At 50.1% G+C, this 14,934-nt stretch overlaps 1 protein-coding gene across 1 annotated transcript; it reads left to right on the forward strand.

Moving 5' to 3' along the window:
- Window positions 1-3,745: 3,745 nt before the first annotated feature.
- On the forward strand, window positions 3,746-14,438 carry LOC122377974 (orcokinin peptides type B-like). Its single transcript, XM_043358635.1, has 4 exons — window positions 3,746-3,972; window positions 7,694-7,955; window positions 11,519-11,612; window positions 13,741-14,438. The coding sequence occupies exons 1-4, from the start codon at window positions 3,892-3,894 to the stop codon at window positions 13,964-13,966; spliced, it is 663 nt and encodes a 220-aa protein (XP_043214570.1). The 5' UTR covers window positions 3,746-3,891; the 3' UTR covers window positions 13,967-14,438.
- The last annotated feature ends 496 nt before the right edge of the window (window positions 14,439-14,934 follow it).

Genomic DNA, 14,934 nt, shown 5'->3' on the forward strand with positions numbered 1-14,934 from the left:
GCGGTTTAAAATGAGCTTTTCCAAGGATAATTGTTTGTTTGCCCTTAAAAGAGTGTGAGGAAAACGACAAAATGTTGTCAATATCGGACTATGCAAAAGATGCAACTGTTCCAAATACCAAATAGGGGATGACAAGCGTCCAAGCATCGCTTCAAAGATCATTCAGATGTCTCAGTAATATGTGAAAACAAAACGGGTAGCCTTATTCATGCAGGGTCGTGATAAACACTCTCAGTTAATGGTGTTCCGCCAGGCTAAACATGACAGCGGAATACGAAGTATGCAATTTCGTTGATCCTAGCAAGTGTAAACCATAGTCAGCGTGGCTGGGAATAAAAGCTCAAAGGGAATACAGGCTTGTGCATATTATAAACATAAAACGACATGGTGTAAATGCGAAATCGATCATCAACGTCAGACAACGTCCACTGTGCTTACAGTCCAGTTTTTCTCAATTTCGAATCGCTGTTAGAAGAAATACAGTTCATAGTGGTCAGTGGAACCGCATTCTATCCACATGACTGTGTTTGTAATTAAGATAAGAGTAAAAGTTTATTCGTTAAATGTGTTTGTTAGAGGTGACAGCTCAGCAGTACCCAATGTTACATAAAATAGTGCGATTTTGTTGTACCGTGTATAATTTTACATAAAATACGTGAGCCCCCCCCCTCCTCTCTTTCTCTCTCTTTCTCTCTCTCTCTCTCTCTCTCTCTCTCTCTCTCTTTCTCTCTCTTTCTCTCTCTCTCACTCTCTCTCTCTCCCCCTCTCTCTCTCTCTCTCTCTCTCTCTCTCTCTCTCTCTCTCTCTCTCTCTCTCTCTCTCTCTCTCTCTCTCTCTCTCTCTCTATCTATCTATCTCTCTCTCCCGCTGAAATTGCGGTTGCAACTTGCAGGGCACAGATTGACGCACACTGCACACATGCCGACGTGGTGGTGCTGCCAGTCACGGGCTCCACGTGTATTGCGCGCTGCCTACCTCGCAGGCGGCGTTTTGCCGTTGTTACCATGCATAATGTGTATTGCGGGTTGCCTATCCCGCAGGCGACGTTTCGCCGCTGTAACTAGAATGTGTATTGCGGGTTGCCTATCCTGCAGGCAACGCTTCGCCGCTGTTGTTCGGGCGTGTGTTGCAGGATGCCTAATTGCCTACCGAACGGGCAGTTACGGAGCTTCAGGTAAAGTGCATATTGCGGGTTGTTGCTAATCGTTTGTCTCACACCTAAATAAGCGTGTTTTCTAGTTTGCCAAATGGCTAGGTCGTGTATCACTGCACTGGTAATCTTCTTGCTAATACAAGTATGTATTTTGTGCAGCCTCACTGTACAGGTGACGCTTCGATAATCAATCTGACTTATAGCCTAATTTATTACGTTACCTTCTAGCTAAACGACAGCTTGTTGCGGCCCCTCGAGCTTTCACTTATCTGATATGAGCCTTTCACTACACGAACGGTGTATGTGATATTTCCTCCTTAAAAAAGACAGCACTACAGTTCACTTTCTTTTCTTCCTTCATCAGACTAGTGTATCACATGTATTTTAATTCACGGCTGGATTATAATAGTATTGCACTGCAGTCACCACATTTTAATAAATGTGAACCCTTGCGATTGCGGCCGTCCTTTTCAAGCAGCCACCTGTGACCGCCGATGACCTCGGCCGACCGAACTGAGCCGGGACGCTGGCGGAGTGGACTGCGGTGTCGCAGATCCCCCCGATACGGCGCGTCCCCGCGGCCGCCGGCCATTGTCCGAGGTGACCGGGCCCTCCTGACCGGCTCCAAGGAGGGTCCGATTTGGACGGACCGGATTCAGTTCACCAGTCACGAGCGGCTCGACCAGCAGGAATCACGGCCTGCCGCGCTTCGTTGGCGCTGCAGAATGTGCGGATAATTTAATAGAGGCAGGCAGCTCCCAGAATACCCGTCAGGTGTTAGATTTGGGGATGAGAAAACGAATATACCAAAGAAAGTATTAATAAAACTGTTCTCCCTGTCAAATTGAGTTCTATCAAAGTGGGAGAAATAGCGGTGTTTCGTCTAGCTCCACTAGCAAAACGTTTTGAGACTTAGGTGTCGAAATGCGCTGTAATTACAAACGTGGTAAGCTGTGTTCTCGTCTCGCAAAAGCGTAAATAAATTTTATGATGTGCTACAGATGTCAAAAAAACTTGTTTTTGGCGTTGCAGGTGTGGTCTTAAATGTGCCGCCTTAAAACGTTAGACGAAGCGATTTTTTTTTTTGGTTTGTGGTGGAAGAGAGGAACTGCTGAGTTTCCATGAGTGTAATGGAAGTCTGGCTTGGGCTTGGGTTCCATTGTTAGGTCGTTTTTTCTGAAACCTGAGACCACTTTTATCAACAGGAAATGGCCAGCCGCGCCGTTTTGCGTTAACTCGCCCTCAAATTTTGTCAGCTTCGCCAAAAAGTAACCGCTGCTGTAAAAATGAAAACCGACAACTGTGACGATGTTTTCACTTCGGCGGTTATCTATTTTTCTCGCGCGATTAGTTAAAGCTGTCGAATGGTTTCATAAATAAACAGATCGGCGGCTTGCGCTTTTCTATTGTCAAAGTTGGCATCAGAGCTGAAGATCGGAAATGGATCATGATATGATGTTTCCCTATGTATGATATTTGATCTTGGCTTTGCGGATGTGTGTCGGTAGGTATTGGATGGTCGGGCTCGGGTCGTCGGCGTGAGATATGAGTCAACCATGTGTTAGTGAGCAGGGAAGATTTTTTATGATTAGGTACACGGAAGAGGATAGGACTAAGCATCAAGCCCTGGACCACGCCGTGGGTCAATGGAAGGGGATCGGAGGAGCAGCCGGTCACTGTTTGTGTCCCATCTTTCAGGTAGCTCCTTAACCAATCCAATTGCACTCCATTACCACCCCAGTTTGTCTAGGATGATATCGTGATTGGCACTGTCCGAGGCCCTGCTGAGCTCGAGAGGCGTCTGCGACGCTATACAAGACCAGCGTCGATCTGCTGTGATATCTAATGGACAGCGTCGAGTTAACGTCCTCCATGGAATAGGCCACAGCTTCGAACAGATAAAATTTATAACGTGGCTTCTGACGATGTCCACAGATAATCCCGGATGTAACACCGGGCAAGTGGCTCAAACCGTGCTCACACTTCTGCGACTGGCGGTAGAAGAGAAACGACTGTTGGTATACAGTTTGCGCCTTGGTCATCTTGTATTTATTCTTTTTGATAACTAGCGGTTGTTTGAAGTTGAATTCTGTTCAAAACGATCCTGAACATGACCATTTCAACTGATCGAAATTGAATCCTGTTTGTTATGGAATAAGTCATGGCTGGGGCCCTGTAAACCATATTCACCTTGAAGCGCTAACATAAACGTCATTCTCTGAACCGACTAGCATACGGCACTAATGCTGCAAGTGTATACAACCGTATGACGTCCTGAAAGTGGCTGTTTTCTGCAGCTTGTCCACTTTAATGCAACACATTTCACTTTGTAATGTGTTGCATTACCAGAACCACTGTGTCAGTTCCGGTCATTTCGGCGTTTGCATGCATGTTCAATGTGTGTACTTATCACCAATTGATCACCATTTGAACTATTACCAACAAAACTGGATCCATTGTTACCAAATATGTTTCTGGGAATAACTCAAACTACTCCTATTCCTAGAAAACTGCCGTCATTACATGTTTTATCCCCTGGCTGGTTATGATACCGTTTGGGGCCGTGGGTGGGGTACCGGCCGGTACGGACCCGGCCCGTGGGCGGCCGCTCTGCGCTGTTGTACGTCCACGCGGTGTGGGTGGCGGCCGGCCGGCGGCGGCGCGCGGCCGTATAAGGTCGGCGCCGAGCCTCTGCGGTCACAGTCGCGCTCCGAGCTGCCGCCGTCCACACCGCAGCCATGGCGAGTCTGTCCTGCTCGGCTCTGCTGCTGGCCACAGCCCTGGTGGGCCTGGAGGCGCGCCCCTACAAGGACCAGCAGGTGAGCAGTAGACACACACACATCACATCCCTCTCTGAACGCACTCCGAAACACCAGGAATCTCGGTAGAGTTTGGACAGGTTGAATGCCACCATTTAGGGTTGGGACCATTTCTGAATATGTTATTTATCTATTTACCTATGTATTGATATTTATTTATTATTAATATCAATGTAACACTATTTTATCGTAAGTTTTTACATCAAAGAAGTAGGCATAAAAAGCAAGAGTTTAAATGTACGTAATGGAAAACGGCTGAAGACAACACCTGATAGACCCCATTTTCGGTGACTGTTGGTATTTGTGTTTTGTATGTTTTGTATCCAATTCGTAGTTATATGATTTTATTTGGCTTAGATGCGACTTTTTGATTCAGTTCCCGTTCAGTTCACCTACTGTACCAGAAATTGCAACTCTCCCAGTACTCAATAGCCCACCACAAGTGAGGGCGTTTGATCTGGTAATGGATTGTCTCATTAAACGTAAAAGCCCACTTTCCGTATTTTTACTTTTGCTGAAAATGATGATCGAAATGATACGGGAGAAAGCTCTTGCGATACCTGCTTAATCTTGATTATTAGAAGCCCTTGCCAGAAAAACGCCACAAGAACTGCAAAACTGTCTTTGGCATCAGCACCATAGGCTGTTTGTACAAATCTAACAAATTTTTCGTTCACAGCTCATTCAAAAGTCACAAATCCAACTGTACAACAAACAGTACACCCATCCACCCACGTTAGATCATTTGGAACGTCCCACGGCTGTCTAAGGTCTGAAGTCGGTCCAACCAATCACACTCTACGGACGGACGAGTGTCCGCGAGTTGGCAGATCAGCCAACTCCGGCCGTCACCGGGCCAGGGTTCTCGCCGTTCGGTCTCGGGCCGACTAGTCTCACACAGTGCGTGCATCTAGAGCTATTCGGTAGGTTGCACGAACGCTATTTTACAAATCAAATACACGTTAACCATACTTGCTAGACAAATTTATCAATACTTTGTGAGTGTGTTTGCGTGACGGTGCTTTCGTGCTGTGCATATTTACATTTCATTTGCCCAAATTGCTTTCATACCTGTACCATGGTGCGCACGTCCCATTTCTCCAGGTAGTGATGGGATGGGGTAGGGTGGGCGACGCTGAGGGGCCATGACTGGGCCATCGGACGCCGGAACTGGGCTGACGTCGCTGTTGGCCGCGATGAGGTGACATTTTTGGCGCACGGGCGCCGGTGCCGGCAGGACGGCCAGTTCTGAGCGGCTGAACTGACCGTCTGTGAGCCCTGGTGGGCTAAAGACAGCTGAGTCCCGGCCCAGCCGGTGTCCGAGCCATGCTGCCGTTAAAACCTCTGACAATGCACCTATGGATTAAACATGCCGAAAAAGAGGCATATAGTAAAAATTGAATATGCAGCCTGTGAACGCGGTCCTGTAGTCCGGTGGACGCGGCTCTATAGTCCAGTGGACGCGGCCTTGTGGTCCGTGGGCGTTGAAAACGGCTTGACTCGGTTCTGTGTCCTATGGACTCGGCTCTGTATCCGGCGTACGCGGCTCTGCGGATCTGTAGCCGATGAGCGCGGCTCTGTATCCACACGACTCCCCCAGGTGTTTGACCGGGGGACGGGTGGGAGGGAGGGAGGCCACCCCAACCCGTGTGAGTGGACGTGGGAGCCAGCGCCGGCGGCTGTGTGACCGATGGGGTCCGGCTCTGGTCGCGCTGGTCCGTCCCACCGGCCGCGTCCGTTTGTCCTCCCACCGCCCGCGCGGTGGTGAGCCATTCAATGCCGCTCAATGTGGTATAGATACTCCCCCGTCCACCAGCTAACAGAGCATTGATCCGCTCGATGCGTGTGTAATGCGGAAAACGTTTTAAAGTTACTTCTGCAATCTGCACGGTTAGATTTATGTGAAATTTCACATGGCAGGAGCATATTCAAAGCGTGGCTTTCAAGCATTTGCACTCATGCTTCGCTCCTCTCACATCTCTGAGAAAGGCACATACGCAAATAGAAAGCACATGATCGGAAGAAATACATCATATGCAATCTAACGAATAAATCATGTACTTGCATGTACTTATACATGAAGTGCGCAGGTATAACACATGCGAATAACGAAGAAATTATCAAAAAGACAGCAACCTGTTTGGGCGAGGCGTCAGAGCAGTGCAACGCCCGTCGCCCGTCCGTCTCAGTCGAACCTTTCAGTCATGGTATGCTGTGCCGCACGGCACGCGTGTACGCCGGCGCAGTCTACCATGCCAGAGCGACGGCCGGAGCCACAGCACTGCATCTGAAACGAGGCGCGTGGGGAGGTCGAAAAACTTATTTGCTGCAGCTCAGCATAAAATTGCCCTTTCCTTTTGACAAGAGACAGCATTCCCATCTACGTTTATTGATTGTACGGTACTAAAATGATTCATAACTAACAATTATATGCTTTTGCTGGTGCAATTCAAACAAATGTAAACGAAAAAGTGGGCCGTTCTCATTTTCCAGACTGGTAACGTTGTAGAGTTATAAGTCCATTTTCCACTTCTATACACCAAGCACAGCCGTTACCGTTAAAGCATTGTCAATTTTCGGCGCTGCCTACGGCTAAGCCATGTTTAAGAACTTTGAAGGCGACAACTCGCCGTGGAGTGAAGTACCGTTTTAAGTGTTTTAGGTGTTTTCAGCTCGTAGGCGGATGGCAAACATTGCCTTCATCCCCTGGTTTCAAGGCACTCTATTTCACCCAAAGTGTATTAGAACTTGCCCGCAGGGTATTGAGGGAGTGCGTCTCCGGACAGCGGCGCTTAGGCTGATCGGAGCCGTCGCCGATAGAAAGTTTTCACACCGATAGCATCTGTGGACGACGTTGCACACGTTTTCGTCCTGTTTACCTCGTGTGGATGCTCCGTGGGGCTCCAACTTTTGGCGCGGCACATCCCGCGGACAGGCGCTCTGGCACGGAGTGGCTGACGGGAGAGTAGGTGGGAGGTAACAACCGCAGAGGGGAGCGGAGGGAGCCGGCAGATGACTGCGGCATCCTGCCAAGCCAGGACGAGTAACAAACCCCGTGGAAACGACCCCATCACGCTGTGCATGGCATGAGCTCGTTTTCATGAAGTGGAATGGCTTCTGTGACGGACGGCGAGCGACTCATAACTCGGTCTGCAAAGTGACCGCGCTCAGCGAGCACATTCAGCCGCAAATGGCCGGCCGGTGCCGACTGCACAGCACACATTGTCGCCGGCGGGCGCCGCATGAATTGCATCCGCCAGCCGCGCGACAAACTGCCGGCCATCAGCGGCAGACCTATCACAGCGCCTGCCGCGGCTATACGGCCATCAGGCCGAGTAACGCGGCTCTGTGATGTGACACGTCATGCATTACCGGCATTACCGCGGCACTCAGCACGTCATATCACAGCCAGTGGCGTCGTCAGTACCACGGAGCTTAAGGCCATTTCCTGTCACAGTTTCAGAGCGGCGTGATCTGTCTGCACAAGTTAACCTCTGCCTGTAAGGTGTTTGTGTCACTCAGATAACTCATAAATGTATGTAAGAAGCGTTGACAAATCGGTAGGTACTTGAGCGTTCGATTAACGAATTGCAGCTATTCAGATCAGTGACCAACCGTTTTGTAGTCGCTTTTGGCACAGCTGCCGACAGCTCTGTCAGACCGAATGATGAACTGAAACGCAGCTGACCATGGTGACTGTTCTGTGTTCGTTTTTCGGCAGCTGTCTGACCGGGGGATCGACTCTCTGGGCGGCGGCCACTTACTCAGAGGCATCGACTCGCTGGGCGGCGGCCACCTGTTGAGGGGAATCGACTCTCTCGGCGGAGGACACCTCCTGAGAGGAATCGACTCCCTGGGCGGAGGACACCTGTTGCGAGGAATCGACTCTCTGGGAGGAGGACATCTGCTCCGGGAGGCGGACTCCCAGGGAGGACGGCGGCACCTCTCCAACGTCTACACACAGAGGCTGATCGACTACTATAGTAAGTACAGGTCGATGGAGCCAATGGTGCGAGCCGCGAGGGCATTAACACTTGTAGCTTAGTACTGACAAATGTGCAACAAATGTGTGGCTGTAACTGGGGAATGGTTAAACATGGGTGGGCCACGTGGGCATTTATGCATCCATCACTTTGGTACTGAGGCAGCAGACTCCTAAAACGAGCAAAGTTTTCATGAGTAGCTCCGATCAAGCCATCATAGATCTTCAAAGAACCATAGCTCGGATGTCAAATAGTTCTCAACATACTTGCCTCACAGTTAGCATTAGACTTAGAATTCAGGGTAAGCTGCTGGATCTCGCACCGAAAAAGGAAACCTAAGGCGCTGGGTCACTGACCAGAAGATGCGGCGCTAGGCCAGACTGACAGTACCGGAAGGCTAGCAGCTGTTGGTGAACATACCGCCGCGGTCATGATGGGGGCGACTGCGCCCCGCGGGACACATCCCTCTCAGATGAGACGGCCGGCTGTGATCGGAATTGGGACACGCCCACCGGCCCCTGGGGCGTCTCTGTCGACCGACCCGGTCCGGGGCAGAGGAGACGGGCGAGCCCGGACCGCCCGTACCCCGTCCCAGAGCGACCGCCGGCTGCGAGCGCCGCCCCTAACCGAACTCTGGCGAGCGCCGCCCGTAACTGAACTCTAGCTGTGAGCGCCACCCTCGCTGAACTCCGGCTCAGTGTGCCGGGCGGGAACCGCGTGACCTGCCGCCTGCCCGCGGCGACGGCCGGTCACCCGCCGCGGTCAGGTCAGCGGGAGCGGACCTAGCAGTTTGCCTGTTTTCCGTCGCGCTGGTGGTCTGCCTGCAGGCCTGGGATGGACCTAATGGGCCCCAATCTGATAGCGTCCGACCGGCGATTGGAGATCGCTCCCGGCCAAGGCGGACGGGGCCAGCGGCGATGGTCGCGCTCGGAGTCCCACCGGGCCCGGGGCCTGGTCGGAGGTCACCGTCCCCAGACAAACAAACGGCTCACTCTGGCGGTCTGTCGCGCCTTTCTGAGAACAGTGCTGGCGGAGTTAGGCCTGTGGCAGATAGCTCGGGAGTCGGTGACCTCGGAGGAGCTTTTTATGCGACTGTGACACGACCCGAGGACTGTCGAGTCAGCGGATGGCAGTCGGCGGCTCGAGCCACGCCTCTACCTCATTCGCCGCCGTCTGTAGATGCCGGTCGGTCGCCGGCGGGCACGGTGCGACTCTTCCACAATGGGTCTCAGGTGTACCGACATGAAAATCCTTCCATTGCTGCCGGTACCGTTCACAATCAATTCTGAATTGTGCGTCGTGTTTCCGATGTGTTTGCGCTGTGTCTCCGGTATATCTCAAATGTGTCTCACTGTCGGGCCGGTCGGGTCCGCGCGCTGCCCTTTGGCTGCGCTCAGGTGCAAATCGAGGCGATACCGCATCGGTCGAGCGCTGGTCCCTGCGGCATCCCACTTCGCCGTCGGGAGGTGACTTTGATTACAGTGCTGCACATTAATGATCTCATTACTGGTGCTCGGTAAGGATCGTCCGCATTGGAACATCGCCGCTGACGCAAAAATGTTCGCTGGAAACAATCCTACGTTGACAAATGTAAAAGTCGAAATGTATCTGGCTGAGTTATCAAGATTGTAGTCATAAAATTCGAGGCTCAAATAATAACACATATGGGATACAGTATAATCGAAACAGATGCATGCTCGCAATCACATTTCACTCATCAAGCATATTAACGCACAATGCATATTTGATGTCGCTTGCATAATTACCGGGCTTCACAATGACCTGACACATATCACGTGCGAAATCAAAGGATCATCTCGGAAATTGACGGGGAGTTCATCACCCTAAAGAGTATTTCTAAATTAGGATAATTTCGCGGTATTGGCTCCCTCAGTGCAGCGTTTCGCTCTGGGTCGTTTTGTCGGCTGACGTCTTCGTAATGCGCCATTGCTCCGGCTCTGCACCGAACGCACCCTCACGTGTCACGTGGCAGGGTTACGTGCCGCGCACCATCACCATTGGGCAAAATTACGGCCGGGAATCGAGGGCACACCATATCAGGGAATGACTGCACCGAGAATATGATTAATTAGGTCAGCTATGCGAAAAATGAATGCCATGCATACTACATATATTAGACGATTTTAGTTCGTTCCTTTAATTCTGCTTACTGAGATGTAATCATGTTGATTGATGGTGAAAACTAGGTACTAGTGTGAGACCTAATATGCTGTATATATTTCGAATATCTTCTGCACTCGGGTCTGCTTATCTTAGTGAGTTTTCTAAGCTAATGGGACTGTAGTTTTCCCGTGGCCCCTAGGATCAACCAGGCTTATGATGTCCGTGTTGCCCATTGATTTTTGTAAATGTGAATATCTGGCAGCCATTTACGTCCTTCGCACGCAAGCACGTAATGCGTGTCATTAATCCGGTGCAGCATCTAATTGCATTGCATGTGAGGCAAAAGAAGCCCTTATATCATTTAGAGCATATACGGGCTTTTACAAGAAATTCGGTTTTGTTACGAATAACCAAGATACCGGATTCAAAGTAATGGATTGGGTAGTACATACAGCCCAGAGAGATCCTCCATATGCGGTCGGGATTCCGGGAATGTATTTTGGATAGCTAATGCTGTGGCATGTCGACGCTCATTGAAGTAAGTTCAGTGCGTCCATGGGTAATGCTTTTGACCCTCTATTCTTAGCAGCTGGTGAACTTGGGGCGGAGCTTCCTATACAGTTGGTGGGGCGGCTGCAACACCAACTTGTCATTTTGCGGCCACCAATAAGCGCTTTACCTCATCAGCCTTAACTGACGTGTAGGACTTTATTGCAATGCAAATAAATATGTCTCTCATTGAGGAGGTTTGGAATGTCTATGTAATACAAAATATTATATCAGTATTGGTAGAGATTGATTCAGTGTAGCAGTTAATTCAACTTGACAACCGGACATTGTAGGTTTGACGACTTTTGCCCCACGAACTTTCCTGCAAAAGCTCCACCCCTGTTGTGGACTTTTCGACTATCAGCTTCTTGTGTAACTTCTAACAGCTCTTGCTCTTGGTTATGTGCCGAAAGTTGGATCCGGTATCTCCTTACTAGTTTGGTTCATCAGTTGTACGAGAAACACCAGACGCTAAGAATAATGAGTGTTGGTGACCTCTTCACTGCTCTTGGACGGTGCTCTCAGTTTCACAGTTAGCAGCACAAAAAGTGGTATCGCGTAATGTCATGTTAGGTGCCGATAGTGCCTGTGTCTGTCTTACATGGCTATCCAGAGGTTGGTGTATGTACATAGGTATGCCTTTTGTCCTTCTGAGTCGACTCTCCTATTACCATACCTTTCCCTCAGACAGCTACACATGAACGGGACGACAAGGGATTCGGACGCGTCCCTTTCTTATCTCTCGCCCTTTCCCCACAGCCACCCGGGGATGGAGGAGCGGGTGTCCCATTCTCACCCTTCGGTTCTCACCCTTCGCCCTGTCCCAAGGACAGCCACCCAAGAATAAACCGTAAGTGTCCCTAGCTTACCCTCTCGCCTCTGCCCCACAGACAGCCACCCGGAGGCTTACGACCGGGAGGTGCGCGCCCTGGACCCGCTCAGCGGCGTCTCGTTCGGTGTGGAGAAGCGGCTCGACTCGCTCAGGTGAGCTCACAGAAAAACGTAAACTTCATTGGAGAACAGGGACCTATTCCTTTCCCGAGGCGGCAAAGTCCTTGGAGTCCTTGAGTCCGAGAGGCCTTGGAGATAATAGCCGTTTTCACGACGGGCTATCCGGTGAGTGCACCTAATTTGACCAAATCTGCACCTAACCTCTTTTGCAGCAAATATCTTTATTTAATGAATTTATTTCCGTGTTTTAATCTGCGTTGTCATATTCTCTGATAATATGACAAGGCAGACATATAAGCAATTAGTGCAAACCTAGCTGATCGCTACTAAGAGACAAACTGAACCTAATTTGACCAAATTTGCACCTAATCTGCCTGCCACCTAATCACCTAATCTGCACCAGATGTGCACCAAATGTGTACCAGATGGCCGTCGTGAAAACGGTTAATAAGTGCGCTGAAGGGTTACAGCCATCACTCTCTACCGATTACAGCTGATGTTGCGGCAGACTGACATCTGCTCTTCCCGTGACCCCCGCCGTTCCATGACCTGGTCTCTGCCCATCCTGTGACCTCTATCCGTCCCATGTCACCCCCTCCCCCCCCCCCCCCGCCGCCGGCCGGGTCACCGCAGTGTCGGCTTAATCAGCCGTTACGGGCCATCGCAGCGCCCGTAAACGCTGCGATTGATTGTCACCGGCCCCGATCGGGAGAGCACCGGACAGTCTGAGGACACTGGGCGCCATCAGACCAAACACAGCCGCATGACAACGGCGACAGGGGAGAGCACCGAGCTGCGCGTGTCTAATGACCGCATACAGCTCTGTCAAATAATAAGATCGATGAGGATGTTGATTGCTTATTAATATGGTAAAACTGCTAACACTTACCACATCGTGAAAGATGTTAGTGCGCAACAACAGCAAATAAAAAACTCATCTTTCGTTAGGTTTCCGGTCATCTTCTCTTAGTACCACCCTCGAAACTAGTGTGCCATTGAGATTCCGGCGCTCTACTCAGAACGTCATGAGCTCATCAGTGTTGATATGACGGATCAGCTATAATGCATCAGCCCGGCGCGGGTCTATCCGAGGTGCAGACACCTCTCCCTCTGCCGTGGAGAATCTCGTCGTCGGACGTGTCACTGCATCATTGACAGGGCCTCTTCCCGAGCTGGGCCGCGCACATACTGAATAGTGGATATCTCTGCGACCAGTTGAGCCTCAGGTCGACCGCAGTCCACCGGAATACCTCAGAGGAGGCCCATGGCGGCCCAGTACCATGAAATGCTCCCCGCCCAATCACCTCGGAAAACCCGGCGACTCGGATACACCGCCGAAATCAGACCTAGCCTGTGGTTTGTAGATGTAGGGTGAATGATGTTCGAAACATCAGTAGGAATTGATGCAGAACATATCCTAAAAACGTAATAAAACTTGCAGAACAAAATTTGTTCTATTCTTTCTTAGACGGTCGCGAACAGAACAAATTTGAAACCGAGAAGCCATGCTCAGGTGACCAAGCCAAACATGTTCACATGCAACACCAATCACTATAATCACCAGCACTGTCGCAGAGTTTGTTTGACATTGTTACATATGTATGTATCAGATAAGCTGAACTCAATTTATTGCGATTAATGGCGATGCGATACACGACCCTTACATCCCCAGAAACGTTATCCTTTTCTTATATTGTTTCACACATTGATATGACGTAACTTTAAGCCTGAGTGTTCCACGAACTACTCAAATACACCGCATATCTTCTTCGGACTCCATCTGTCTTGTTCTTGTATTACATCCTGTAAAAATGCATCAATTATTTCGGTGAAGTACTATTTTTTATTGCGCTATTGCTCTCAGTCCTTGACAGCCTGTCAGCAATGGCACCAAAGACTAATCGAACATTACTTGTCGTGTAATCAGTTCATCAGTGGCTACCTTCCTAGGCCTTTGAAAATATTAGAGTCCGCATTGAACGCTTATCGGCGTGGTACGCCCTAATTCTTTTTGAATAGATATTGTTCTCAAACTTGAATATGTGCCGTTAGAACTACATCAAAGATAAAACCTTAAAGTGTATCTGATATAATATTTATGAAGCTAGGTCATCACATAACCTATTTACTCGACTGTGACACCGGATGCCTTCTGTTCCAGTGGCATGACCTTCGGCCTGGAGAAGCGCAACTTTGACGAAATCGATCGGTCGGGCTTCAGCGGCTTCGCGAAGCGCAACTTCGACGAAATCGACCGATCTGGCTTCACTGGCTTCGCGAAGCGGCCACAGCAGTCCAGCGTACAAAAGCGCAACTTTGACGAAATCGATCGCAGCGGATTCAGCGGTTTTGTGAAGCGGGAGGCGCCGGCCAAAGAGAAACTGTAGGCTCACACCCCGCCCATTTGTATCCATTCCGCCAAATTTCTTGTTCTGCCATTTGTCGAGCCCTGAACATTTGCAAGATCAAATAACAAGGTCGAGCTCGCTGGGGTCATTGACCGGACACAGCTGGGGTCACTGACCGGGACACAGCTGAGGCCACTGACCGGACACAGCTGGGGTCACTGACCGGACACAGCTGGGGTCACTGACCGGGACACAGCTGAGGTCACTGACCGGTCACAGCTGGGGTCACTGACCGGGACGCAGCGTCCGAGAGGCTGGATGGCTGCGTTCCGTTCCGGTCAGGTCGGACTGACCTGACCCGCAGCGAGCTGACCTGAACCCTGTGCCGGCCAACCGGCCTGCGCTGTCACAGACGTTCGGCGCCGCGACCGTGGCGAGCTATTTCGCGGGGCAATGTGTGATTGTTTCGTGTCGAGACGCTATTCGTTGATAATATAGTCACGATATGACGTGTGTTTTCTGTTGGTTCCATGATAATGAAGCATATGTTTTTTTTTGGGGGGGGGGGAGGGTACACAAGAGCCGAACAGAGCAACAATGATTAAGCACAGAAACTGTACCGGCATTCATAATGCTATGAAAGCAACAAATATATTCAGATCTTCTCCAACTGGTATGATGAAGTTGAACTGGAACGTCCATGTCTATCACAGAACATCGCATCGCTATGGGCAGACAGACAGTGAACGAATGATGGAGAGCATGTTAGCGAATTATCCATATACCTATTTTCTGACAGAGATAGCCGACAACTTTTGTGTTCTGATGACACTCAAAATGACACAAAACGCATCTTACTTGCCTAAAACATGTCAACAAAGGTATCTACAGTTAAATGCGGGCTGCATTCTAATTACCTACTGCAAACGCATACGTCTATCCCATGCTACGAGCACCTCCTCTAATCAGTGTAAATTGAAGACGGTATGCAAATCAGATGCAAGTCA

Source organism: Amphibalanus amphitrite, unplaced genomic scaffold, assembly GCF_019059575.1.
Source record: "Amphibalanus amphitrite isolate SeventyFive unplaced genomic scaffold, NRLGWU_Aamphi_draft 000053F_arrow, whole genome shotgun sequence".
Taxonomy (NCBI): domain Eukaryota; kingdom Metazoa; phylum Arthropoda; class Thecostraca; order Balanomorpha; family Balanidae; genus Amphibalanus; species Amphibalanus amphitrite.